A 26403-nucleotide genomic window follows, 5' to 3' on the forward strand; every position below is an offset into this window, starting at 1 on the left:
AGATAAGACCAACATGGCAAAGTTGGGTGGAGAAGATGGGCATTCAATAATAATCACAAATTAAGTAAATACCCAACTACTATTGATAGAAGTGTTGTGAAGGGAAAGCATGGGCTGTTATGAGGAAGAATGATGAGGGAGTCTTAATTAGATGAGTGGGCCAAGGACCCTACTTCTCTGAGGAATGACAGCTGGGTTATGATCTGAAAAGGGATTGGATCCAGCCAGGCCAGGACTGGGGGAGATTGTTCTACTACTGCTAGCGTTTTTCTGGGCCTGGGGTTTAGGAAATGCTTTAAGAAACCAAAATTATATGAAAAGGGTGCCATTTTTGTCACATAGCCAATCTCCCACTGCCCGCCTTGCTTTACATCAGAAAGGACTGTGGGTGACAAGCTCTTAGGAATTGGGATGGTGCCCTTGGTGGGTTGAATGGTACTCCCTCCTCCCAAAGATATGTCCACTTGAAATTTGTGAATGTGACCTTATTTGGAAAAAGGGTCTTTGCAGACATATTTAAGTTACAGATTTTTAGATGAGATCATCTTGGATAATGGTGGGCCTTAAGTCACAAGGACAGTGTCTTTGTAAGAAAAGAGAAAGGGAAAAGACATAAAAAAGAGAAGGCAACATAGAGATGGATGGAGACAGCAGGTGAAGCGATGTTTCTATAAGACAAGATCACTACGGACTGCTGGCACCAGCAGGAGACAGAGGAAAGTCGGGGAATGCATTGTCCCTCAGAGTCTCAAGGAGGAATCAACCCTGCCAACACCTTGATTTTGGACTTCTGGCCTCCAGAACTGTGAGAGAATCCATTTCTTTGTCTTAAGCCATTTGGTTTGAGGTCACTTACCTTGGACGACTTCTTTCCCTGATAATGAACATGTTAGGTTGGGCCTTCCAAATTCTAGAAGCCGTGAGGAGTTGTGGTTTGAGACCTCAATAATTGGACATTCTTGGTGGGGGCTGGACTGCCATGGCAAAGCAGTCAACGTGACTCACCCTGTACAGTCTCTCGGTGATGAACAAGTTGTCTCGGAGGCCTTCGAGGAAGGGAAATGGCTTGTTTATGGCATAAGCGATCTCCAGTTTCTGACATATGAAGTGTTGGAGAAGAGCCTCTTCTAAGGCCCTGGTCATGGTGAATCTTCTGTGGAAGGGGCACAAAAAGAAAACAGAAGCAAAGATTTTGAGGAGTTTGGGGAGCCACTCTCTGCATTGCATAGGCATCTAGAGACAGGCATTCTGGTCCCAAAGGCATCCTTTGGTCATCTGCAAAGCCATGCCTGCTGAAAAGACTCACGGGTATAGGAAGTAGTGACGGCACCCAGCAACAATAGAGGCTAAAATTGACTGACAGTATGACGCTGAAATCCCAAAGGGGCTATTGGTGAACCTAAGGCAGTTATTAAATAGAGCTACTATTTCCTAGGGGCTGTCTGTCTGCCAAGTCTTTGTTCCAAGGGTTTCACAGACCAGCACAGAGCCAGAAAAAGTCAGAATGATCACATGCTAAGAAGAGGAAGGGGTCCTGGATGACTAACTATACTACAACATTCAGAACAGAACATTCGCCATGTTCCTCATTCTTCATCTGTTAAAATCGCTGAGGTTGAACACAATGCCCAGAGAGGTTAAGTAACTAGCCCAGGGTATTCGGTGGCAAAGTAGAGCTCATCTGAGCAAAGACAGACACCTAGTAAGAAAAAAAAGCAAAAGACATAAACAGGCAATTAAGTCAAATGCACGTATTCTGGAGGTTAACTTAGTCATCAGTTTCAAATGCCCTAAAAAAATGTATTCCTTTGAGACCCATGTTCCAATTCTGGGAAATTATTTCAAGAAAATAATCCGGACTGTGCTTAAAGAAAAAACATATTGAAAAGTTAATACACTAGAGAGAAAATTAAACGGAGGAAATAAAATTTCCTTATTTTCTCTTTTCTGTTAGCTTCCCAACTACCTTTAGCCTCTTGTACAAAGAATAATGGATGAGTTGCCCATTCAGGGCAGAGTGCAAGATCACGCGGCAAGGACAGGAGGGTGCAAAGCAAACCTCGAGTTGCATCGACAATAACAGGCTGGAACTCAGAGGAAGAAGAGCTGAGCTGTGTGTCTGTTTCCCTTCCTCAGCCGTCTTCTTTTTAACATTCTCTTTTTAAATCCCACGTACCCTCTCTACCTCTTTGGAAAACATTATTTTACAAAGAGAGAGCCTCACAGTTTCAGCCTGAGTTCCACCGTGCGGCTGCTGCCAGGGCATTAACCATTAAAGTCAGTCGCCAAAACTAAATCAAGCAGCCGAGACGAAAACCCACCTGGACGCCGAGACTGCCATGTTCTCCTGCCGCTTTCCAGGCCCAGGGGCTGGCTCGGTCCTGGAAAACTGGGAGACGGGCAGGCAGAGACTGGTGGGCGAAACAGGAAGTCCGCGCTGTGCCTCGCGGGGCAGCGCGAGGGCCAGGCTTTGAGAAAAGGAAAGTGAAAGTACTTGGAGCAGATCGCGCAGAGCCGAAGGCAGAGTGGCCGCGCCCGCAGCCTCCCTCCACCTTCGGACGCTCGTGAGGCCCCAGGGCTTTGGGGGTTGGGGAGGGGCTGCTGCTCATCCGGATCAGCCTGGGGAGGTGGGTTCAGAGGGGAAGGGGCACAGGGGTCTAGCCCCAGGGTCCGCGGGAGCTGGGAATCCACCGTCTGTTCGCATCCTTACCCACCTCTATTTCTCTATCACTTCTCCTATACTTTTTGGGGTGATGAAAATGCTGTTATCCTGATTGTGGTAATGGTGATGATTACACAGCTGAATAAATTTACTAGAAATCGTCAAACTTAAAAAACAAACAGAAGGGAGGTAAAGTGACTCCGAAATGCCTATCCTTTGTCAGGATAAAATGATTACTAAGAAAACTGAAATGAAAGGAAACCTGAATGTAAACTGAAATCAGGCACTGGTAGGCAGGCCTCCAGGCAGGAAGGTGTTTCAGAGCCAGGCTGGCAGCTGGAAGCCGGGAGTGTGTGGAAGTCAGATAGAGGGCGGCGTCTCGGCCAGGAGAAGACTCCAGAATAGCCACTCCAGGGGCTACATCCTGTTAAAGATTTCTAATATGCACTGTCATGTAGAGTCTGTGAGAAATTCTTTACTGTAGAAATCTGTTTAGGTTTATTTAAATCAAGATTCTCAAGTGTTTTTGATCCGTAGGTCCCGCCTAGCAGGACACCAGTAAACCTCTCAGGGAAAAAGATGGAACACACAGTTTTAGGGTCTAAGAAGTCTTGAAACCAAGGCTAACCTACGTGGGCAAGAGCTCAGTTTTGTTGAAGTATAAAATGCATTCACTTTAAGTGTGCATTTTGATGAGTTTTAACAAATGTAATTACAACCACAATTAAGATACGGAGCATTTCCATCACCCCAGAAACTTCCTTTGTGCTCTTTGCAGTCTCCACACCAACTCCAGCATGGGGCAACCACTCATCTACGTTTACTATGATTACAGATTTGTTATCTTGTGTTAAAATTTTACATAATTGGAAACACACAGTATGCGCTTTTTGGTAGATGGCTTCTTTGCTCATCATAATGATTCTGAGATTTACCCTTGTTGTTGAGGGCCAGTAATTAATTCTTCTTTAGCAGGCATGCTGGCCACCTCTTGCCCATCCTGTCTGCTCACCATGATATCACCAATGTAATCGACCATGTAGTGGTCTATGGGACATCCAGGTGATCCAGATCTCTTTGGATTATATGATGATGAAGGGCGAGATGAGTTAGTGGAGTCTGGCAAGTTACTAGCAAATTAACTTATAACATGAGGTTGTGATCAGGACTGTCCAACTGATACCTCTATTCCAAGCATCAGCTTTTAGCACACTTAGCAAAATGGAGAGAAATTTTTCAGGTGGAAAGAAAGCATTGACTTGCTTTCGGAGATGATCACCTCTTTGGCCTGAATCTGGGTGGGAGAACAGAGCAAGGAGGCAGGTCAGAATCTTCTTATGCCCCAGGTCATAGGGAAGAAAAAGAAGACAGCTCTACCCCTCCATTAGAGGCCAGGGACCATCTGATGGCCCTCAGTGGGCTTGGTGCAGCCATTCCTAAGTTACTCCAGAGAGACCGGTTCTCTAACGAACATAGGAAAAGTGGGAAACAGAAGCTAAAGTTCTTATTGTTATCTGGGGTAATGCAGCATATTGCAAAGTAACATTTTCTTATAAATTCGACAGGAATACCCCTTACGTCCTATTCTTACCACCAGTCAGCTGAGGAACATAAAAGACCTTGTGCTTATAAGCAAAAAAGCTGGCAGCTTTATGTCAGTGAGAAGAGAGAGAGGGGACGTCAGAGCAGGCTGGTCTAGTCTGTGCCAGGCCTTCTCTGGGCCACTGTGTCCAGGACAGTGATGTCCAACGGAGGCGCAGCTTACTAGCCTCTTTGCCTCACAAAGTGAGGGGAGAGAGAACGCGGCAGGCAGTCCATGGTGGTGGTGTGCAGCACCCGGTAGGCACACAGACCCTGCCCGCTGAAGAAGATGTCCTCACCAGTGTCCTGGAATCTGGAGTCTGTCTCAGCCAGATTGATGTTCATTTCTTTGGGGGAAAGAAAGAGCAGATGCAGGCAAAGGGGTAGAAATCTTTTGCCCTCTATACTTGGCAAACATTTATGCAAATTTTCTAGCACGTCTATAATGAGCCAGAAGAAGCGGGATTCAGTGGAACATACTTTGGGAACATACTGCTTTGAGGCTTCCTAGTCCTCACCTGCTTTGGCCCAATGCTCTGACCGAGACCCTGGACTCTACAGATACCCTGGCTCCCATTCACCTCTGTCTTTGACCCATTGTCCTGCCTGGATTTCTAGTTCTCTTGCTTTGTTTATTTATTTTATCTGTGTTTTGCTCCCATTTCTTCATCTTTCAACTTTATGCTGAAATAGTGTGTTTTTCTAAGTTACTTCAAATCCTTTACAGAATGAGAGCCAGGTACAAGTGAAAAAATCGTGCACAAACATGCATGTAACACACTTGTTACCTAGCATCACATTGTTCTGTAAGGTGTAGGCAGTCTCAGCTTCAAACCCTTTCCCCATCCGCTGAGAAGCCTGTCACTTTCTTTGAGGTTGCAGTGACTATTTGAAGCTCAGTTTTTCCCTAAGCACTTCCAGTTGCGTTTGTAAAGTGCCACGTTATTCAAGAAAACTTAGAATTGCACATCAGGCTTCTCTGCCCAAATTTAGTTATTTCCTTCTGGTTGCAGGAGTAGGGAGGGTTCTTTCTGGCCTCTGGCTGCTTCCCAGATATTTGAAGAATATTTTCTCTCTCCAGTTCTGTGTCTGAACACTGGGTCTAAATTGTCCAGCCCATGGGCCTAAGGGAAGATCTCAAAAGTCTGGCTTTCCCTTTTTCCTTCTCACAGCCACCTTGGCAAGGGGCAGGGGGAAACATGCAATTTTCTTCCTCCCCGTCAACACTAAGGCACTTCACCCCGGAACCAGTTTGAGTTCAAGAGACTTTCCTGCCCTCTCTCCCTCGCTGGAATGCCCTCTGTCCTTTTTTCCTACAAGGGGTCTGCTCTTATCCTTGAATGCAGGGGCCGGCCCTGCTCCTCCTTCCCGGGCTGGGACGAGGGGTGGGGGGGCGGAGGGAGGACTCTAGCCACGTCACACTGTTCCACAACTTCACTTTCCGTTTACCCTTTAGATGCCACATCTGAGGGACTGAAAGGCAGACTTTCTTGTTAGAGCTCCGAGAAAGGACAGAGGCAGTGAAGACCTAATCAAATGTGATCTTTGGCCAGTTCCATGGCCTGAGGAGATGACAAGTGGAGGCAGCTACCTCAACTGCAGGTTAGTCCAAGCATCTTGTCCGGGTCCTGTATGTCCCCTAGGGCTGGCATCTACAGTCATTGTTTCTGTCTACCCAGCTTCATTCTACTGGTACGCAACAGCATGAGATTACAAATAAATAAATTATGGGGAAATCAGATTTCTAAAAACTGTAGTGGATTAGCCTTTGGGGAAATTTCAGGACCCCATGACTCACATCACTGCCTTATTTACTCATACCTCTCACATCTCTGGGCTGGCACTGTTGGAATTCCCCGGTCCCTCTGATACTTGCTGCAAGGTTGGGTGATGTGTCATGCCCCCTGAGCTCCCTCATTTTCCCCATCCCTACCCCAAAAGACAACTCTGTCCAGAAAAGGTCCCTTTAGAAAAACTAATATCCAAACTGAATGCCCAACTGTTGTCAAACTTTTTCTAGTTTCTGGGTAACTGGGGACCAGCTTTGTCAAAGCCCACATCCGGAGGCCCTGAGCCTGAGCGTCTCTGAACACTTGATTGGAGGAACTGAAAGTAAATGGGGCTATTTCTGGCTCTGGGCAGGCCCTAGGAAGGCAGTAGCGTTGCTACCCACTGCGGCGCCATCTGACTGGTCCTCAGTGCCCAGGACCTTCTCTCCTGAAGGCTGAGGGTGCACCCCGCCTGCCCTCCTCCAACTGCTCCTGAGAGACAGGAAGATGAGCCAGAGGAGCTTGAAGCCCAGCCAGCCCGTGGCCTCCAGGCAGGCAAAGGACGGCACTGAGAGGTGAGGGCTGGGTGATGCCTACCCCCCCGGGGCGAGTTAGGAGGGGCTGCTTCTGCTTCTATCTTCTGGAAGAGATTGTACTTGAAGTGGTTTGGTAGACTTCGCTGGAGCTTCCCCCTGGGCCTGTGCGTTCGTTTTAGGAGGGCTATGAGTTACTGATTCAACCTCTTTAATTGATGTAGGCCTAATTCAGATGCTCTGTCTCCCTGGATGAGTTTGGGCCGTGTGTCTTTTAAGGAATTTGTCCATTCTGTCTTTTATCAAATTTGTAGATACATTTGCAGGTATTAATTCTTTACTATTATTTTAATGTCCGTGGGATTAATAGAGATGTTCCCTCTTTTGTTTTTGATGTTGGTAATTTCTGTCTTCTCTCTTTTTTCTTTGTTAGCCTGGCCAGAGTTCTACCAACTGCATTTATATTTTCCCCCCAAAATCAGCTTTTGGTTTATTTCTTTTTCTTCTTCTCCTCCTTCTTCTCTTTCTTCTCCTTCTTCTTCCTCTTCTTCCTCTTCTTTTTTTTTTTTTTATACTGTTTTCCTGTTTTCAGTTTCGTTGTTTTCTTCTCTACCTTTCATGATTTTCTTCTGCTTGTGTTAGGCTTCAATTTCCCTTTTTACCCTGGTTTCCTCAGATAGAGGCTTAGATTATTGATTTAGATCTTTCTTCTTTTCTAATATATGCATTTTAAGGCCGCACATTTCTCTCTAAGCACTGATTTTGCTGCATCTCAAAAGTTAAAAACTTTTTAAAGTTTAGTTTTATTTTTTATTGAAGTATAGTTGATTTACAATGTTGTGTTAGTTTTAGGTGTACAGCAAAGTGATTCAGTTATACATATACATGTATATATATTTTTTAAGATTCTTTTCCATTATAGATTATTACCAGAAATTGAATATAGTTCCCTGTGCTACACAGTAGGTCCTTGTTGTTTATCTATTTTATGTGTAGTACTGTGCATATGTTAATCCCAAACTCTTAATTTATCCATCCCCTCGACTCTCTTTGGTAACCATAGTTTGTTTTCTCTGTCCATGAGTCTATTTCTGTCTTGTAAATAAGTTCATTTGTATAATTTTTTTTAAGATTCCACCTATGAGTGATATTTATCTTTCTCTGTCTGATTTACATCATTTAGTATGATAATTTCTAGGGTCATCTATGTTGCTGCAAATGGCATCACTTCATTCTTTTTTACGGCTGAGTAGTATTCCAGCATTCTGAAATACTATATTTGTTGTTTTTTTCTCCTTATATCTTTTTCTCTTTGTATTTTAATTTGAGTAGTTTCTATTGACATATCTTCAACTCACTGATTCTTTCCTCGACCATGTGCTCATCAAAGGCATTTTTCATTTCTGTTGTAGTGTTTTTGATTTCTAGCATTTCCTTTTCCACTGTTTCTTCGCGTTTCCACCTTTTTGCTTACTTAGTCATCTGTTCTTGCATGTTGTCTACTTTTTCCATTAGAGCCCTTAATATATTAATTAGTCATAGTTATTCTAAATTCTTGTCTGATAATTCAAACACCTGTCATATTTGAGTCTGGTTTTGATGGTTACTTTGCCTCTTAAGACTGTTTTTGTCTTTTGGCATGCTTCATAATTTTTTTGAAAGCCAGATGTGATGTATCAGGTAATAGAAACTGAGGCAAATAAACATTTACTGTGAGGTTTTATGTTAATCTGTCTAAGAGATGAGCCATGCTGAATTTTTTTTCTAGCTTTAATTGACAGAGGCTTCAAAATCCTCTAATGTCCCTTTTTTTGTCTCCCCTATTTTCTTTGGATTGCTCCAAGAATTCCTTACATAGAGCCTTGTGGCTCTTTCAGTTGTAATCCTCAGTTATTATGTGAGAGCTCTATTGATGTAGTGGCAAGGTATTGGGGAGGGAAATTCTTTTTTGTTTAATTGAGTTATAGTCAATTTACAATGTTGTGTCAATATCCAGTGTAGAGCACAATTTTTCACTTATACATGAACATGCATATATTCATTGTCGCATTTTTTCACCATGAGCTACCACAAGCTCTTGCACATATTTCCGTGTGCAATACAGTATAATCTTGTTTATCTATTCTACATATGCCTGTCAGTAACTGCAATTTTCAAACTCCCAGTCTGTCCCTTCCCACTCCCCTCCCCCTTGGCAACCACAAGTTTGTATTCTATGTCTGTGAGTCTGTTTCTGTTTTGTATTAATGGTTTTTTTTGTTTGTTTTTAGATTCCACATATGAGCAATCTCATATGGTATTTTTCTTTCTCTTTCTGGCTTACTTCACTTAGAATGATATTCTCCAGGGACATCCATGTTGCTGCAAATGGCATTATGTTGTCATTTTTATGGCTAAATAGTACTCCATTGTATAAATATACCACATCTTCTTTATCCAGTCATCTGTTGATGGACATTTATGCTGTTTCCATGTCTTGGCTATTGTAAATAGTGCTGCTATGAACATTGGGGTGCAGGTATCATCCTGAAGTAGGGTTCCTTCTGGATATATGCCCAGGAGTGGGATTCCTGGGTCATATGGCAAGTCTATTCCTAGTCTTTTGAGGAATCTCCATACTGTTTTCCGCAGTGGCTGCACCAACCTGCATTCCCACCAGCAGTGTGGGAGGGTTTCCTTTTCTCCACAGCCTCTCCAGCAATTTGTTATTTGTGGACTTTTGAATAATGGCCGTTCTGACTGGTGTGAGGTGATACCTCATTATAGTTTTGATTTGCATTTCTCTGATAATTAGTGATAGTGAGCATTTTTTCATGTACCTATTGACCATTTGTATTTCTTCCTTGGAGAATTGCTTGTTTAAATCTTCTGCACATTTTTGGATTGGGTTGTTTGTTTTTTTCTTATTAAGTCATATAAATTGCTTATATATTTTGGAGATCAAGCCTTTGTCGGTTTCATCTTTTGCAAATATTTTCTCCCACTCCATAGGTTGTCATTTTGTTTTGCTTATGGTTTCCTTTGCTGTGCAGTAGCTTGTAAGTTTAATTAGGTCCCATTTGTTTATTCTTGCATTTATTTCTATTGCTTGGGTAGACTGCCCGCCCTAGGAGAACATTTCTGAGATACATGTGAGATAATGTTTTGCCTATGTTTTCTTCTAGGAGTTTTATTTTATCTTGTCTTGTGTTTAAGTCTTTGATCCATTTTGAGTTTATTTCTGTGTATAGTATAAGGGAGTGTTCTAGCTTCACTGATTTTCATGCTGTTGTCCAGTTTTCCCAACACCATTTGCTGAAGAGACTGTGTTTATTCCATTGTATATTCTTGCCTCCTTTGTTGAAGATTAATTGACCGAAAGGTTGTGGGTTCATTTCTGGGCTCTCTATTCTGTTCCATTGGTCCATATGTCTGTTTTTGGACCAATACTATGCTGTTTTGATCACTGTAGCTCTGTAGTATTGTCTGAAGTCTGGGAGAGTTATTCCTCCAGCCTCTTTCTTCTTCTTCAATAATGCTTTGGCAATTCTAGGTCTTTTGTGGTTCCATATAAATTTTGTTATGATTTGTTCTAGTTCTGTGAAATATGTCCTGGGTAATTGGATAGGGATTGCATTAAATCTGTAGATTGCCTTGGGCAGTATGACCATTTTAACAATACTGATTCTTCCAATCCAGGAGCATGGGATATCTTTCCATTTTTAAAGTCTTCTTTAATTTCTTTAATCAGTGTTTTATAGTTCTCTATATATAAGTCTTTCACCTCCTTGGTTAGATTTATTCCTAGGTATTTTATTACTTTGGGTGCTATTTTAAAGGAAATTGTTTCTTTACTTTCTTTTCCTGTTGATTCATCATTAGTGTAAAGAAATGCAACTGATTTTTGTACATTAATCTTTTAACCTGCTACCATGCTGAATTCTTCAATTAGTTCTAGTAGTTTTTGCTACCCTTTTAGGGTTTTCTATATATAGTATCATGTCATCTGCATATAGTAACACTCTTACCTCTTCTTTTCCAATTTGGATCCCTTTTATTTCTCTCTCTTGCTTGATTGCTGTGACTAGGACTTCCAAGACTATGTTAATAGGAGTGGTGATAGTGGGCAACCTTGTCTTGTCCCAGATTTCAGGGGGAAGTTTTTGAGTTTTTCACCATTGAGTACTATGCTGGCTGTAGGTTTGTCATATATAGCTTTTATTATGTTGAGATATGTTCCCTCTATACCCACTTTGGTGAGAGTTTTTATCGTAAATGGGTGTTGAATTTTATCAATTGCTTTTCCTGCATCTATTGAGATGATCATGTGGTTTTTGTCCTTTCTCTTGTTGATATGATGTATTTCATTGGTTGATTTGCATATGTTAAACCACCCTTGTGTCCCTGGGATGAACCCCACTTGATCATGATGTATAATCTTTTTTATGTGCTGTTGGATTCTATTTGATAATATTTTGGTAAGGATTTTTGCATCTATGTTCATCAGTGATGTTGGTCTGTACTCTCTTTTTTGGTAGTGTCTTTGCCTGGTTTTGGTATCAGGGTGATGGTGGCTTCATAGAATGAGTTTGGGAGTATTGGGAGGGAAATTATTCTTTAATCTTACTATTAAAATCTCAATCTTGCAGTGGAATTGTCCCTGGACTATAACTTTTAGAATGGTTTCTTAGCTGTTTCCTCTTCCCTCACCCCATTAAATGAGACAAAAGGCTAGAAGGAGGTGGCTATTGGTCATTGCCCTTCCCCTAGGTCAAATAAGGCTTGGGCAAAGTGTTTTCCTCTAAAGAGTAGGCCTTTGTTATGGAGAATGTTCTGGGTTGTTTAAGAAAGTTTTCTTTTCCCCTCTCTCTCTGCCATACGCAGAGGATTTTTCTTGGCTCTTCAGCATGATACCTGGTGGGGTTCCTGGAGGTAAAACCCACACAGGGTTGGGGCCATACTAAGACTGTGGTCCCCAGCAGTTTCTCATTCTTGTGTAAATCCACACTCAGCTTCCAGCAATTCGTCAAACCTACCTTTCAAGTGTTCCCGTGGTCTTCAGCTTCAGTGGCTTCTCTTCCAAGCAGCTGATCTCATCTGTGATTGTCTGGATTTCTCTGTCAATCCAGATTTGGGGGTGACAGTTTGTCCTGTGCCTCAATTTTCCTATAGGCACATGAAATTCATTGATTTGCAGTCTGTTCAGCTTTTTTCTTTTCTAAGCATAGGAGTGATGACTTCCATGGTCTTTACATTGTTAGAGCTGAAACCAAAAGTGAACTTTAAGAATCACTATAAGTTTAGTTTTTTTCTTAAAACAAAATTTTTGTTTTAAAATTTTGATTTTAGTATAATAGTATCTTATAGCCACAACATTTAGTAACCTGTTCAATTTCTCTTTATTATTATTTATTTAGATTAATTCAGGTACAGATCTTGATATGTTCTCATATATTTTAAGATTGAGTTATTAATAAATATGTTTTGTAATTTAAAAACCTTATATCCCAGATTTTTTAAAATATACTTGAGTAGTTAAAAATTGAAAGTGAAATTTTTTTTAAATTGAAGTACAGTCAATTACAATGTATCTATCTCTGGTGTGCAGCACAATGTCCCAGTCATGCATATACATACATATATTTGTTTTCGTATTTTTTCCATTAAAGGTTATTACAGGATATTGAACATAGTTCCTTGTGCTATACAAAAGAAACTTTTTTAAAAAAATCTATTTTTATATATAGTGGCTAACATTTGTAAATCTCGAACTCTCAAATTTATCCTCTTTCACCCCCTTTCCCCGGTAACCAAGATTGTTTACTAAGTCTGTGAGTCTGTTTCTGTTTTGTGGATGAGTTCATAGTGTCCTCTTTTTTTCTTTTTCTTTTTTTTTTAGGTTCCACATATGATTGATATCGTAATGGTATTTTTCTTTCTCTTTCTGGTTTAATGAACGTGAAATATTTTTTAACGACCATGAAAGATTTGTCTATTAGCTGTCTCAAGTTTTATTTTTAAAATACAGATATTGTGAATTTTGCCTTCTATCCTGTTTGCATTTATCTAATGTCACTTGCCCATTTTTTTTACTTTTAACTTTTTTTTTCATAATTCTTATTTTTTAAATTGAACTATAGTCACTTTACAATGTGTTAATTTCTGGTGTACAGCATACTGATTCAGTTACACACATATGTATATTCCTTTTCATATTCTTTTTCATTATAGGATATTACAAGATATTGAATATAGATCTTTGTGCTATACAATAAGACCTTGTTGTTTATCTATTTTATATATAGTGTTTAGTATCTGTAAATCCCAGACTCCCAATTTACCCCTCAACCCCACTCCCTTTGCCCCCTGATAACCATAAGTTTATTTTCTATGTCTGTGAGTCTATTTCTGTTTTGTAAATAAGCTTATTTGTGTCATTTTTAAAAAGATTCCACATATAAATGATATCATATGGTGCTGTGTCCGGCTCAGCTCAGGACCATGTCTAAGGACAGGCGATGCAAGACTTAAGAAACAAACAGACAAAGTAAAGAGCAAAGATGGGACCAGGGGACTCAAGAGCTCATGGATTTAGAGTGCCGAAAGCCTGGTCGACATCGTATTTATTAGGAGTATGCACCTCAGAAAAAAATGCAATCAAAGAGGTGGAGCTTTAGATATTCCATGCGATAAGCACTAAGTTCTGCTTGCTGATTAGCTGATTAAATTCAAAAGCAGTCAGCTGGAAAATATCTTCTTACTCAGGGAGCCTGGGTTTTTTGTTTTCTTCAGGCTTTCAGCTGATTGGATGAGGCGCACTCACATTATGGAGGGCATACTGCTTACTCAAAGTTCACCAATTTAAAATAAAATGTAAATTTTATCCCCAAACACACTCCAGAATAACACATAAAATTAACCATCACAGTATCATATCAATTTCTGTAAAGACTTTACCATTTTAAAATTCAGTGTTTCCCCTAGAAGGTTTAGGTGAAAGTCTCTTTACGGTAGTTTTGATTAACACAGGGTAAACTCTTTCACTTCTGTGTACAAGTTCATAGAACTTCCTAAAGCTCAGTGTTTTCTTCTGTTGCCCTCTTGATTAGTCTTTAAGTAAATACATTCCATCTACTCTGGTCTTCCACAGGAACACTATTTTACACGTGCTGGCTCTTCATTGAGCATCTTTCATGTCTCAAATCTTCCAGCCACCATGGGCCCCTTGGACGCTTACTGTCTATTTTCACATTGTGTCTTTGTTTCTCAGAATGTTCACAGTGGACCAGAACCTGGAGGACCAGAACTCAGAGGAGCAGTTTTTCTATGAGCTCTTGTTCAGGCTCTTCAGAGAAAACAAGGTGGAGATTGCAAGTGCAGTAACAAAGCCGTTTCCTTTCCTCATGGGCCTCCGAGACCGGGGCTTCATCCCTGAGCAGATGTACGAAGTAAGTGAGGAGAATTCGCTCTTGATAATCAGCCCCACTCTATATTCTGCCAAACTTCAGGATGCAGTGAACAGACTAAAGGGCCGCTTATGAACAGAGACCTTCACCATCCTGTAAGCTAGGAGGTGACAGGAGAGGCGGCATCACAGACAACTTTCCCTCTTCTGTAGTAGACGGCGGGGGCTGGGGTAGGGGGGTATGGCAATGGAGATGTGGCAACACTGGAAATGGGACTGAGCCCTGGGTATGGAGCCTCTTAGGTACATCTACACGATATGATCACAGTAACAAAATTAAAGCAAATAAGTGAGCTAGGCAACCTTTCATTCACAAAGCCCTCTTATTTTGCACACTGGAACCTGAGATTACTGAACTCACAGGGAAGTTGTGTCAGGTTAGGATAAATTTGGAAGCAGATACTTACTGCTCTCTCTCTGAATCATTTCTTGCTCTTGAGGCATTTCGGGAGCCCTTAGAATGCAGGTAAAGTTAACAGTGGATACTGAGGACAAGTCTTCTTTTCGTCCTTGTGAATTTTCTTTGGGCCACATTCACAGCAGGGGAGAGTGGTTGCCTGGTTTCCTGGAGCCTTTCCGCCTAGGTCAGTCTTGAGGGGAGAGCAGTGGTTATTGTCCAGTCAACAAAATGACCCTTCAAGGCCAGTCAGGGCCACTCCTGAAGGATCCTGGCCAGGCTCTTAAAGCTCTCACAAAACATTCAACTTCGAACTTACTTTTATTCTTCAAAATTACCCTCTTAAGTGGACATCAGTATCAGAGAGACAGGTTCACACGATAAGATTCTATTTTGACAATGGAGGTTATTTAAGAGGTCATCTAAATACCTGTAACATTCTAATATGTCACAAGAGAACAGTAATTCTACAACTAGAGACTCCTGTAACCCATGCATTCAAAGCTACATAATTCTCCATTCAATATTTTTAAGAATTTTCAAGAAGCTTGTAGAAATCTAATCCCGGTGGAGAGAGTGGTGTATGATGTTCTCAGCGAACTGGAGAAGAAATTTGACAAGACGGTTCTGGACGCACTATTCAGCAGGGTTAACCTGAAGGCCTACCCTGACTTACTTCTGACTTACAGAAGCTTCCAAAATGGTAATTACAGCTTCCAACAACTTTTGTGGGATTCAAGTCCTCTTCATTCACTGATTCATTCATTCACTCTTAGTTAACATTTGACAGTTATTTTACTGAGTGACTACTATGTGGCAGGCCGAGAGAGAAAGTACAATGGCGAAGAAACCACGCGTGACCTGTGTCCTCATGGAGCTTACACGTAGTGGGGGTGACAGACGTTAACCAGATGATTGCTCAGCCAGGACCTGAATTTGGTGCTGAGAAACTTAGGGTCTGAGCCTCGACTTTCAGGGAGGAATTATGCTCTTTTGTAGGAGAGCATGAAGCCCTCTCTGCTACTTGCAGACATGTTCAAAGGTGAAGAGATTTTCTTTGTATTAAAAAAATTTTCAGTGCAGTCCTGTGCCAAAGAGTGCAGAAGTCACAAGAGAAGGCCAGCAGGTACCCATGCATGGGGGAGGGAGGAGCATGTGAAAGCTGCAAAGTGGGGAAGAAGCAGTGGGCCTACAGAGTCATGTGGCCGAGACATGGAGCACAGGCTGCTTGGAAGCTCGTTCTGGAAAGGGGAGTTGGAGGGGATTTTTGAGGGTCTGACACCCTGTACCAAGGAATCTGAAGTTTATTATTTGGGAAATAAAGAAGTAATAGAAGATTTTTAAGCAGCAAAGAAGTAAAAGAAGTCAGCATAAAGAATGGGATGTGTTTACTTGTGAAAACCGTATCTTGTAAAATACGAGCTATCTCATTTCCACAATGAGATATATCTAAGTCAGAAAAAGGAATAAAGGAGATTGAATGCCTAGCCACAAATTTCAGGTCAATATCATATTTGTAACCAGAATTTCCTCAGGTTGTAGGTAGAAAGGGAATGGCAGTTACTTTAACTGTTCACATCTCAGGGGATCTGATCCTCTCCCTGTTCTGAAGGAATCCCCCTCCTGGACCTCAGGACCCACGTCACACGTGTTAGTTAGCTTCCAGGGCTTCTCGTGCTGGGGTGACCCACACATGAGGCTCGCCGCTGCCCGCGGGCTGCACTGCCCACTGCCTGACCCAGTGCAGCTGCCCACCTGCCCACCTGCCCCCCAGGGGAGGTTGCTGCCGGGGCTTCCCATACCCTGCCGTCCACGGGAGCTTAGAGTGGGGGTCCAAAGCCAAGAAGCTGGTGGGAGAGTGGTGCACAGATGCAGAGAAGCCCCCCACCCCATCACTGAAATGCCTGCTTTTGGGGCATCTTTATGGTCTCTAAACCTCTCACCCACACAGCATTTACCCCCATGTCCTCCTCCAAAGTTGGCCTAGGCATGAAGTCACTATGTCCTGGGGATAGAAAAGCATCTCCCTACTGCCCGATCCCCTGGTGGGGATTGCCCCCAGGAGGTGTGCTTCTGCTGTCTGTCCTTCTTGGTCAGCTTCTTTCTCTATTTCTTGGGTGACTTTCTCTCATGTCCTGTAAGTCTTGCTTTTCCTTCTGTGTTTGCTGAGTCACCTTGACAAGCAGCTCTGCAGTGGGAGTGCTCTGGGCTGGTTTCCTGGGCTTTTTGTTACCACGTCCTGGGTCACTGAAACAGCTGTAAGGTAATATTCGCTTCCTTTCTGTGCCTTTCAGAAAATATTCACTTCCCTGTCTGTGCCTTTCAGAAAGTGTCTTTCCTTTGTTTCCTGGACCTCTCCCCTCCCATCCTACCCCCAGAAGTGCTAGTTCTTCTTCACTGTTATACCTCTTTGTAACCAGATCATCTTCCCTGACCCACGATCTTCTCTCTCCTTTCTTCTTTCCTTCCTTCCTTTCTTTCTTTAAAAATCCCAATTTTTGAAAGGTTTTTGGGTTTTTCTTTTATAAGGTAGGTCAACTTCTCTACAAATACTACTTTTCTCCTAAAGAAATTCCTCTGCTTCTTCCCTAGTTGTAGTTGCATGTAGAATTTATGAAACACATTTCACCTATATTATTTATTTTAAATTGGCTTTCATTGTTCTCTGATCATTTTGAAGGGCGTTAAACACTGTTTACAACTTTCTCACCGCCTATTTTTTTTTTAAACTGAAGAGGTACATTCTCTGTGGAAAAGCTATATGATTCCAGGAGTAACATCAAGTCACAGGTCATGTGAGATCCACTGAAGCGCAGGGTTCCCTGAAGGCTGGAAAGCTCCCCTGAACTAATGGAGTCAAGGATGTACCTGGATGTGTAACTGAGAAGCAGCTCCTGGTCACTGTCTGAGATTTCTAATTGCCTTTCCTTTCTCTTCTCAGTGATTCGTGACAACTTCTGTTACCAAGCCATTGATGAAGGAGAGACAAAGGAGATGCTCAACTTACAATTAAGCCAAGAACAAGGTAATTCTGACTTGATAGAAGCTAGTTTTCTCATCTACTAAGAGGAAAGGAGGTCAGAGATCAGGGGACTGAGCTCCTGAGTGAAGAGTGTACCCTGGGGTGGGGATGCAGCAGGAGACGAAGAGGCCAGAGTAGCAGTGTGTTGTGTGGGTTCCCAATTAACCAACCAGATCTGGAATCCAAGAATATTGCCAGGCAGATATGACAATTAAGAAGATGGAACATGAACACAAGAGAGAAGATCACATTGCAGCCATGAGGCAGAATTAAGGGGGAGAACTGACAGCAGTAATTGTGAGCTGGGAATTCAGTGGATATGGGAAGGAATAGGAGTTCGGTGTGTCAAAAGAAGGAATTGTAAATATTACTCATAATAAAAGAAAAGAGAGTAAAAGAGTGAGTAGTAATTGTGTATAGAAGAGAATGTGGAAGGAAAGATGTTATGTGAAAGGAAAGGGAGAGAAGTAAAAATAGGAGACGAAAACAAAGGACAGTAATAACTTTAGCTGTGACCATAGTCACAACACCCAGCTTCCATGGACCACTAGGTGTAAGATCAGCACCTCAAGTGGATCAGCTTGTTTAATTCTCACATATGCACTATGTACTTTTGTAACCAATAAGCACTGTTTCTAACTTTTTAATCATCCTTTCATTCATATTATTACTAATAATGAATCATTAAATTCTAACACATAAGCTATTAATTGAAAATTGTAATTTCTTGCTAAGTTATTATAACCCAGAAATTCCTCTTCCAGTAGCATCTCACTTAATTCTCATAACAATCCTATCATAAGAGTTATGTTATTCCTGTTTTTCAGCAGAAACTGAAGTGTAAGGACAGTTTGTGATTCAGCGAGCAAAACAGCCCCCAAGCCCAAGAAAAATTCTCCATCTTTAAGCCTAAATTTAATTATTTGTTAAATGTTGATTTTTTTCCCCCTTGGAAATAGCTAACATAAGAAAAAAATAAGAATGTGAATGGCCTTGTAAAATGCCATTAAATGGGTGTCTTTTAATTTGGATTTGTACTTCAGGTACTATATATTTTAAACATGTATTAATACAATTATAGAACATTTGGATCTATTTTAAAAAATATTCTTTTGAATAAAGGCAAATTGCTAAAAGTATAAAATGTAGATTAAAAAGTACAAAGTACATAAAAATATATTTAGAGATTTATCTACTACTGAGGGTAGTGGTAATGAGAATGAGGTGGTGGAAGGATTCATAATAGTTATTAGCAAAGAATAAAAAAGGTTCATCATGAAGGGAAGGAGAAACGAGTTCTTCAACATTCCTAATGTAATATGAGTGACACCTTAACTAGAGCTAGAATCCCAGAGCATCTTGGTGATGGACACAGACGAGTATAAGGAAAGAAGATTCATCTCATGACCCAAATGGTACAATAAGAACCAAAGAAAGGACAAATGAGTGTGCCCAAGAATCTGAATAAACAGTAAGTCTGACTGACCATCCAACATTTGCCTGGATGCCTGACTCTGAGTGATAGTAACATATACAAGGACGGGATAAGGGCTGTGTCATTATGTGTTCATAATTCATAAAGGAGGCCTTGAGGAGACCTGAATGGAGAGAGAGGGGTAGATCAGAGCCTGAGGCAAGGTAGGACCCTGGAATAGCATAGGTATAAAGAACTGGAGGGAAAAACTAGAGAGACACAGGCGAAAGAGCTGGAAGCCTCACTGGGGGAGAGAGAGGAAGAAACACAAGGTAACAGGAGTGGCCAAGGAATAAAATGGATCAAGGAGGTGAAAGACTTATACACAGAGAACTACAAAAATTGTTAAGGAAATTAAAGATAATTTGCAGAAATGGAAAGATATTCCATGCTCTTGGATTGGAAGAATTGATATTGTTAAAATGGCCATACTACCTAAGGTAATCTACAGATTTAATGTAATCCCCATCAAATTACCCAGGACATTTTTCACACAACTAGTATAGATGATCCTAAAATTCATATGGACTCACAAAAGATTCAGAATTGCCAAAGCAATACTGAAGAAGAGGAATGAAGCTGGAGGAATAAACCTCCCAGACTTCAGACAATACTACAGAGCTGCAGTAATCAAAACAGCATGATATTGGCACAAAAACAGATGTATGGATCAATGGAACATAATAGAGAGCCCAGAAATAAACCCACACACTTACTGTCAATTAGTCTTTGACAAAGAGGCAAAAATATACAAAAGAGAAAAGACAGTCTTTTCAGCAAGTGGTGTTGGGAATACTGGACAGCTGCATGTAAATAAATGAAGTTAGACCACTCCTTCACACCATATACAAAAATAAACTCAAAATGGCTGAAGGACTTAAACATAAGATAAGACACTATAAACTTCCTAGAAGAAAATATAGGCAAAACATTCTCTGACATAAAGCTTAGCAATGTTCTCCTAGGGCAGTCTATCCAGGCAATAGAAATAAAGGAAAAATAAACAAATGGGGCCTAGTTAAACTTACAAGCTTTTGCATAGCAAAGGAAACCATAAACAAAACAAAATGACAACATACAGAATGGGAGAAAATATTTGCAAATGATGATAAAGGCTTAATTTCCAGAATATAGAAATAGCTCATACAACTTAATAACAACAACAACAGAAAAATCCCAACTCAATCCAAAAATGGGCAGAAGGCTTCACCAAGCAATTATCCAATGAAGACATATGAATAGACACATGAATAAATGCTCAATATTGCTAATTATCAGAGAAATGCAAATCAAAATTACAATGAAGTATCACCTCACCTCAGTCAGAATGGCCATCATTAAAAAGTCCACAGATGATAAATGCTGGAGAGGGTGTTGAGAAAAGGAAACCCTTCTACATTGGTGGGAATGTAATTTGGTGCAGCCATTATGGAGCACAGTATGGAGGTTCCTTAAAAAAATTAAAAAAAAACCTACCATATGATTCAACAATTCCACTCCTGGGCATATATCCTGAGGGAACTGTAATTCAAAAAGATACATGCACCCCAATATTCATAGCAGCACTATTTACAATAGCCAAGACATGGAAGCAATCTAAATGTCCATCAACAGATGACTGGATAAAGAAGTTGTGGTACATATATACACAATGGAATGCTACTCAGCCATAAAAAAGAATGAAATAATGTCATTTGCAGCAACATGGATGGACCTGGGAATCGTCATTCTAAGTAAAGTAAGCCAGAAAGAGAAAGAAAAATGCCACATGATATCACTTATAAGTGGAATATTAAAAAAAGACACAAATGAACTTATTTACAAAACAGAAAGAGACTGACAGACATAGAAAACAAACTTATGGTTGCCAAAGGGGAAGGGGTAAATTGGGAGTTTGAGATTTTCAGATACTAACCACTATATATAAAATAGATAAATAACAAGTTTATAATATATAGCACAGGAAACTATAAGCAATATCTTGATGATGAAAAACAATATGAAAAGGAATATATGTATGATTGAAATATTATGCTATATACCAGAAATTAATATAACATTGTAAACTGGTTGTACTTCAAAAAAAATTTTTTTAAAGACTGATGGGAACATCGTTAGAAAAAGAAGTCCCATCCTGAGCTTTCCTTTTCTTAACATTAAATGAAATAAATAAAATATTAAAGATTAAAAAATTACTGACAGCACCAAGTGTTAGTGAGACTATGGGGCACTTAGAACATCTTTATATGTATTGCTGGTAAGAATATAAATGATATGACCACTTTGTAAAACTGTCTGGCAGCCTCTTATAAAGTTAAATATAACTCATAACCCAGAAGTTCCACTTCTAAGTGTCTTCTCATAAGGAATGAAAACATATGTTCATGGAAAGATTTGTACAAAGATGTTTATAGGAGTCTTATTTGTAATAGCTAAAATCTGGAACCAATTCAAATTCTCATCAATAAGAGAGTAAATGAACTGTGATATATTTATAAGTGGAATGCTATTCAGCAGTATAAAGGAATGAACTACTAATATATGTAACAACATGAATGAATCCCAGAAACATTATGTTGAGCAAAAGAAACCAGTCACAGGAGTACATGCTGGTGTTTTTATGGATATGAGTGTCAGTACACATAAGTACAGTACCAGAAAAAAAGGACTTATTAATGGTGATAGAAATCAAAACAGTGGTTCTTAGGGAGGTGGAAACTTAGTAGGTGGAAACTGACTGGCGTGGTGGAAATGTTCCATATCTTGACTGGGATGTTGGTCATGCAGCTGTTTTACACTTAAGATAGGTGCATCTCAATGAAAAAGAGGCAAACAAGGCTCTATCGGGCCTCAGGTGGGGTCCTTGGAGCTTGAACATGAGTTTGTCTTAAGCACACTGAAGTCTCTTCTCCGGATACTGTCTGAGTTCTGTCATTTTCTCGTTGCTCTCCTCAGTGTCCTTGGAACACACACCTCTCCAAATGAATACTGTAAGCTGGTTACAAGATACACCCAGCATACTGCCATATGAAAGACGAGGTAACTACAGTTTATCAATTCTATATTAGATCTTTGTTTTCTTGTCCTCATGGAAGCAAAGCCTGCCTTCTGTCTCCTATCCTAGATCTCTGCTAGCCCCCACCTCTCCCACTTGCCCTTACCTGCCCGCAGATGGAACAGAGACACTGAGAAAAAGGATCTGAGTTCCTGAGTAGACAGAGTATCCATTGTTGGGGGACTATAAAAAAGAGAAAACAGAAAAGGAATATAGGGTGTACTATATGACAAATTACATTCATGGATTCAGTTTTGCAAAAGAAACATAAAATTCCACCCTTCTAGGTTGAGATAAGGGATACTTTTCAATCAGTTTCACAGAGTAATTAAGAGAAACTTGGAACTAGCATGCCATGTGAGGTTCAAATTGGAGAGCTGTCCAATTGGAGGTCACTGGCACTGTAGTCAAAGTCCAAGAGGAGAGTTTTGGAGTTGATGAGAGAGGAGAGCCTGGAGGATGAAATCACACAGAGAGACAAAAGTTGAGTAGTATTGGGAGACAGAGGTGAAATTAAGTGGGAGAAACAGATGGAAAGGGAGGAAGTGTAAGATACAGAAGAGAAGAAATAAACTGAAAAATCACCCAAGACTCAGAGATAAAAATTGAGAGAAAAAAAATATGGAAAGAGAAAGATTGAGAGGAAAATAAATACTAAGAAATGGGGAAAGATGGGGAAAGGTACAACGGCAGCTATGTAGAGAAAGAGTTGAAGGAGAATGGATGGAAAATAGGCTGCAGGTGAAAAGAGGATAAAATAAGGTTCAAGAATCTTAAACTCAGCATGTCAGAACTGAAAGAAGCATCTTCACTGCTCCAGCTGGATCTAATGCTCATCAGCATTCGTGTGTCAGTGACGGACCACCATTATCTCATGGATTTTCAGGTTGGAAGCCCCTAGGAGTCATCGTGACTCCTCTTACCCTCAAATACATGCCTGTTACTCATCCAACATAGTCATTTCTCTTTCAGAGTATCTCCCATCTGTCCATCTGTCACATTCCCAAGTCTCCAATCGAGACCTCTGTTGTGGTTCTCAAAGCAACAGCTTTCTGTCCATGACCTTCCTCTAATCTTGCTCCCATCAAATGTGTTATTTGCACTTCAACTAGATGAGACATTTGAAAATGAAAATTATGTTGTGTTATTTTCCTAATTACCTTCTTAATACATGAATGAAAATTAAATAAATATTTCTCTTGGAGTGACATCCAAGGTCACCCATGTGAGGCCCCTGCCTATTTTCCCAGCCACATCCCCTGCCTCCTACACTATTAATTCAATATAGGATAAACCTCCCCCCCAATAATTTAAAATCTCTCTTTCGTATGTGAGCCTTTCATACACTTTCTGCCTTATTCGGAACTGTCTTCATGTTCCACTACCTTCCACTTAACCACCCATGCTCATTAATTCCTATTTAAAACATACTATCTCAGGGAGGCCTTTCTTTAGAGAAAGCTAGAAGCAGTTGAGAGACAAAGGATGGATAGACAGAAAAATATGCAGAGACAATGGAAAAGATGGGCAGTGGAGATATTAAGTGTACTAGGAGTGTGGGAAATGGTGGCTGGTTCTCGGCTTCTGGTGATTGTGCTAGCGGGGAGTCAGCCTGCAGGCCGGTGAACCCGAGGGCAGACCAAGGTGGTCTGGGACAGGGACAGTCCCACCCAGAAGACACTTGAGCCCCCCATGTCTTCACTATGAGTTTTCTTGCCATGATTTCCCCGGGTTGTATACTAAGACCTCTGAGAGATGTCATCCCTTTCTGCAGAGATCAGCAATGCCTGTTGGGAGACCTGTGGTGAAGAGCCCCAGGAAGCCTCGAGCTCCCTACCAAGATGTGGGCCAGGTAAGGAAGGGCAGGATTGCCAGCCCTGGGCTGCAGGGTATCAGGTATCTGAATTTAGAGCTGAGCAGCATGACCCTTGTTAGAACGGATGTGTTACCTCTTCATGTTTTGGTAGATCAGAACTAAAGAAAGACAGGCTTTTTTTTCCCCTTCACACTCTTTATGCTTTATGTTCACTAATATTAAAGACTCAATATTGTGATTTTAACCCTTGTCCATCCCTTGTTTTCTATAAAAAGTAAAATATAGGTATTTATCTAGTGTTTAATGATAATAATTGTCATAATTTTGGACAGGCTTCAAAAGAAACATGGTCCTTGAGATCTACTTGTCAGAAAGAAAGATCAGTGACTCTAAAGCCTGAATCACAGTGTTGGCCATGCATTCTTCATCAGGTCATTGGATTATATAGGACTTTATTTTTTTCAAAGTACCTTGCCCCATGAGATGTCCTCACAAAACTTTAGGACTTAGGGAAACAGCTATTATCCCTCCTTCAGGATGGGTAAATGGAAGCACAGAAGAAAAATACTTGCTTTTCCCTGAGATCAAAATAGGAGGAAGGACAGAGACCTATGTCATGAGTATCTCATTGCAGGCGGTGGTTGGGTGAGGCTAGTGGGGGCTCAGTGTGGTCACGTGGTGGGAGTCCAAAGGGAGACCTGCAAGCCCCCGGGGCAACAGAACAGAGCCTGAAGCAGAGACTTTCACTTCTCAAATAGAGAGTGTCAGTAGGGTAGGGAAGAGATCAAGAGAGACTGAGGGAAGGAATGGATCCTGCTAAAGGGATTGGAGAGATGTAGAAGAACAGAGCTGGAGAGAATAAGCAGAACAGGAGAGATCATCACGGACCAAAAAAATAGAGATAGGAGACATCAGGGGGAACAGAGCCCATAAAATCAAAGGTGCACAATTATTCCCCTAGTGCAGAAGCAGAATTTAGAGGCAAGTCCACAGATAGGAAACTGAGGAGCAGAGCCCAGAAAAACGAGGCAAATGAGGTGGAAACAGAGGCAGAACAGGGCTCAGTTGGATCTCAGGTGTGGTCCTTGGAACCGATGTCTGTTTTCTCAAAGTGCACCTCACCTGTGCTCTGAGCATCCTGGTTCAGCTCATTTCCTTGTTTCTCTTCCTGCAGCTCCCCAAATGACCAATGAAGAACCAGAGGAGGTGCCCAGTCAATCACTATGTGATGGAAAAGGTAAATGTAGCTTCAATTCCCATTTACCTAATTGAATCTTTGTTTTTCTGTCTACAGGGAGGGAAATCTCCCTTTCTTCTCCCGTTCTTCCCTGCTCCCCTTCACATACCCATATGGAAGAAATCTGTTTGCTTCCATAGCATCCAAAAATTATGAACACTAAAACCGAATTTGGGTTTTAGCAATTTGACATGTCCTAGAGAAGGCCCTAAGTTCAGGCACTTGAGACAAGTTTGTTTTCTGTAGGGGATGGAGTCTACAAGGGAGCCTGGAACAGTCATTACATAACTAGCCTGGTGTTTTACTTTATTTTGTCTTGTTTTTGTTTCATTGTACTTTATTTTTATTTTAGAGGTAATACTTATGACCAAACAATATTGTGTCAGGATTTAGTAAGGAAGTATCCAAAATATTTTTTCTAGAAATGGATATTAGAACCAAAATCCTAGGATTCTCCTTCAATGAGTAAGAGTATTGTAGACCGCATAGACCACTCTTTATCTGTCCATCTGTTGATGGACATTTAGGTTATTTCCCTGCCTTTGGCTATTATACATAATGCTGCAGTGAACACGAGGGTGCAGCTATCTCTCAACATAGTGATTTTGTTTCTTTCGGATTATATACCCATGAATGAAATTGCTGGATTATATGGTAATTCTATTTTTAGTTTTTTGAGGAACCTTCATGCTGTTTTCCATAGTGGCTGCACCAATTTGCATTCCCTCCAACAATGCTCAGGGGTTCCTTTTTCTCCACATTCTTAGCAGCATTTGTTATCTCTTGTGTTGACAATCTCCTTTTCCTAAACATCAATTCTGCCATATAACATAACCTGAAAATGGAGATAATATCTTATGATATTCAGAGTCCCTCGGGTTAGGGAGGAAATCTTGGGGGTCATTTTAGAATTCTGCCTACTACAATGGGGCTTAAGTAAGTCATCAGAAAATAACTGTCTAGGTGAGCCATTGATTTTTCCAAGCAAATAATATAGGCTGTCAAAAAAACTGGGACATCAAAGAGAGCTGAGCATAAATGTATTAAAGAAAAGAACTTGGCTTTAGAAGAGATTATAACTAATTGCGTTAGGCACTACTAGAAAATAAGGTATACTTATTTTGTTTATTGCATGCAGATTTTGAATATGCATAGCATAGGTATACCAATGTTCAGATCAGCTATAAATTGATCATATGTATGATCAATGTATAGAATCAATTGATCAGGAATTCTAGAATTAGCCCTTCTTAATACACTTAATATGGTAGTTTTATTTGCAGAATAGACCCCTACCTATTAAATTTATAGGAGTTTCTTAAAGGAAAGAAAAGAGTGTTAGATAATGGTCTGAAAGTAGCAGTTACTGGTTGGGCCATGGAACAACTCGATCATTTTTTCCCTCTCCTTTCA

General features: G+C 40.7%; 2 protein-coding genes across 7 annotated transcripts in view; one reads left to right on the forward strand and one right to left on the reverse strand.

Annotated features, from left to right (window-relative positions):
• The window catches only part of SP110 (SP110 nuclear body protein), a 38289-nt gene extending 35834 nt beyond the window's left edge, over window positions 1-2455 (reverse strand). For all 3 annotated transcript variants that reach the window (XM_072961839.1, XM_072961841.1, XM_072961840.1), the window contains exons 1-2: window positions 2322-2455; window positions 1006-1153 (exon numbers count right to left, since the gene is read on the reverse strand). In XM_072961839.1, coding sequence (XP_072817940.1) covers window positions 1006-1153; window positions 2322-2341 — 168 coding nt within the window. In that variant the 5' untranslated portion in view covers window positions 2342-2455. The remainder of the gene's footprint in view (window positions 1-1005; window positions 1154-2321) is intronic.
• The window catches only part of SP140 (SP140 nuclear body protein), a 52176-nt gene continuing 28203 nt past the window's right edge, over window positions 2431-26403 (forward strand). Inside the window, exons 1-8 of one of the 4 annotated variants that reach the window (XM_015242322.3) lie at window positions 2431-2564; window positions 5700-5845; window positions 13795-13972; window positions 14921-15089; window positions 17328-17411; window positions 21838-21921; window positions 23712-23789; window positions 24928-24990. In XM_015242322.3, the coding sequence (XP_015097808.3) occupies window positions 5814-5845; window positions 13795-13972; window positions 14921-15089; window positions 17328-17411; window positions 21838-21921; window positions 23712-23789; window positions 24928-24990 (688 nt within the window). In that variant the 5' untranslated portion in view covers window positions 2431-2564; window positions 5700-5813. Of the gene's footprint in view, window positions 2628-5699; window positions 5846-6385; window positions 6588-13794; window positions 13973-14920; window positions 15090-17327; window positions 17412-21837; window positions 21922-23711; window positions 23790-24927; window positions 24991-26403 lie in introns of those variants that run through there. The other 3 variants (XM_072961843.1, XM_015242321.3, XM_072961842.1) reach the window with 3 other exon arrangements.

This window comes from Vicugna pacos, chromosome 5 (assembly GCF_048564905.1).
Source record: "Vicugna pacos chromosome 5, VicPac4, whole genome shotgun sequence".
NCBI lineage: Eukaryota > Metazoa > Chordata > Mammalia > Artiodactyla > Camelidae > Vicugna > Vicugna pacos.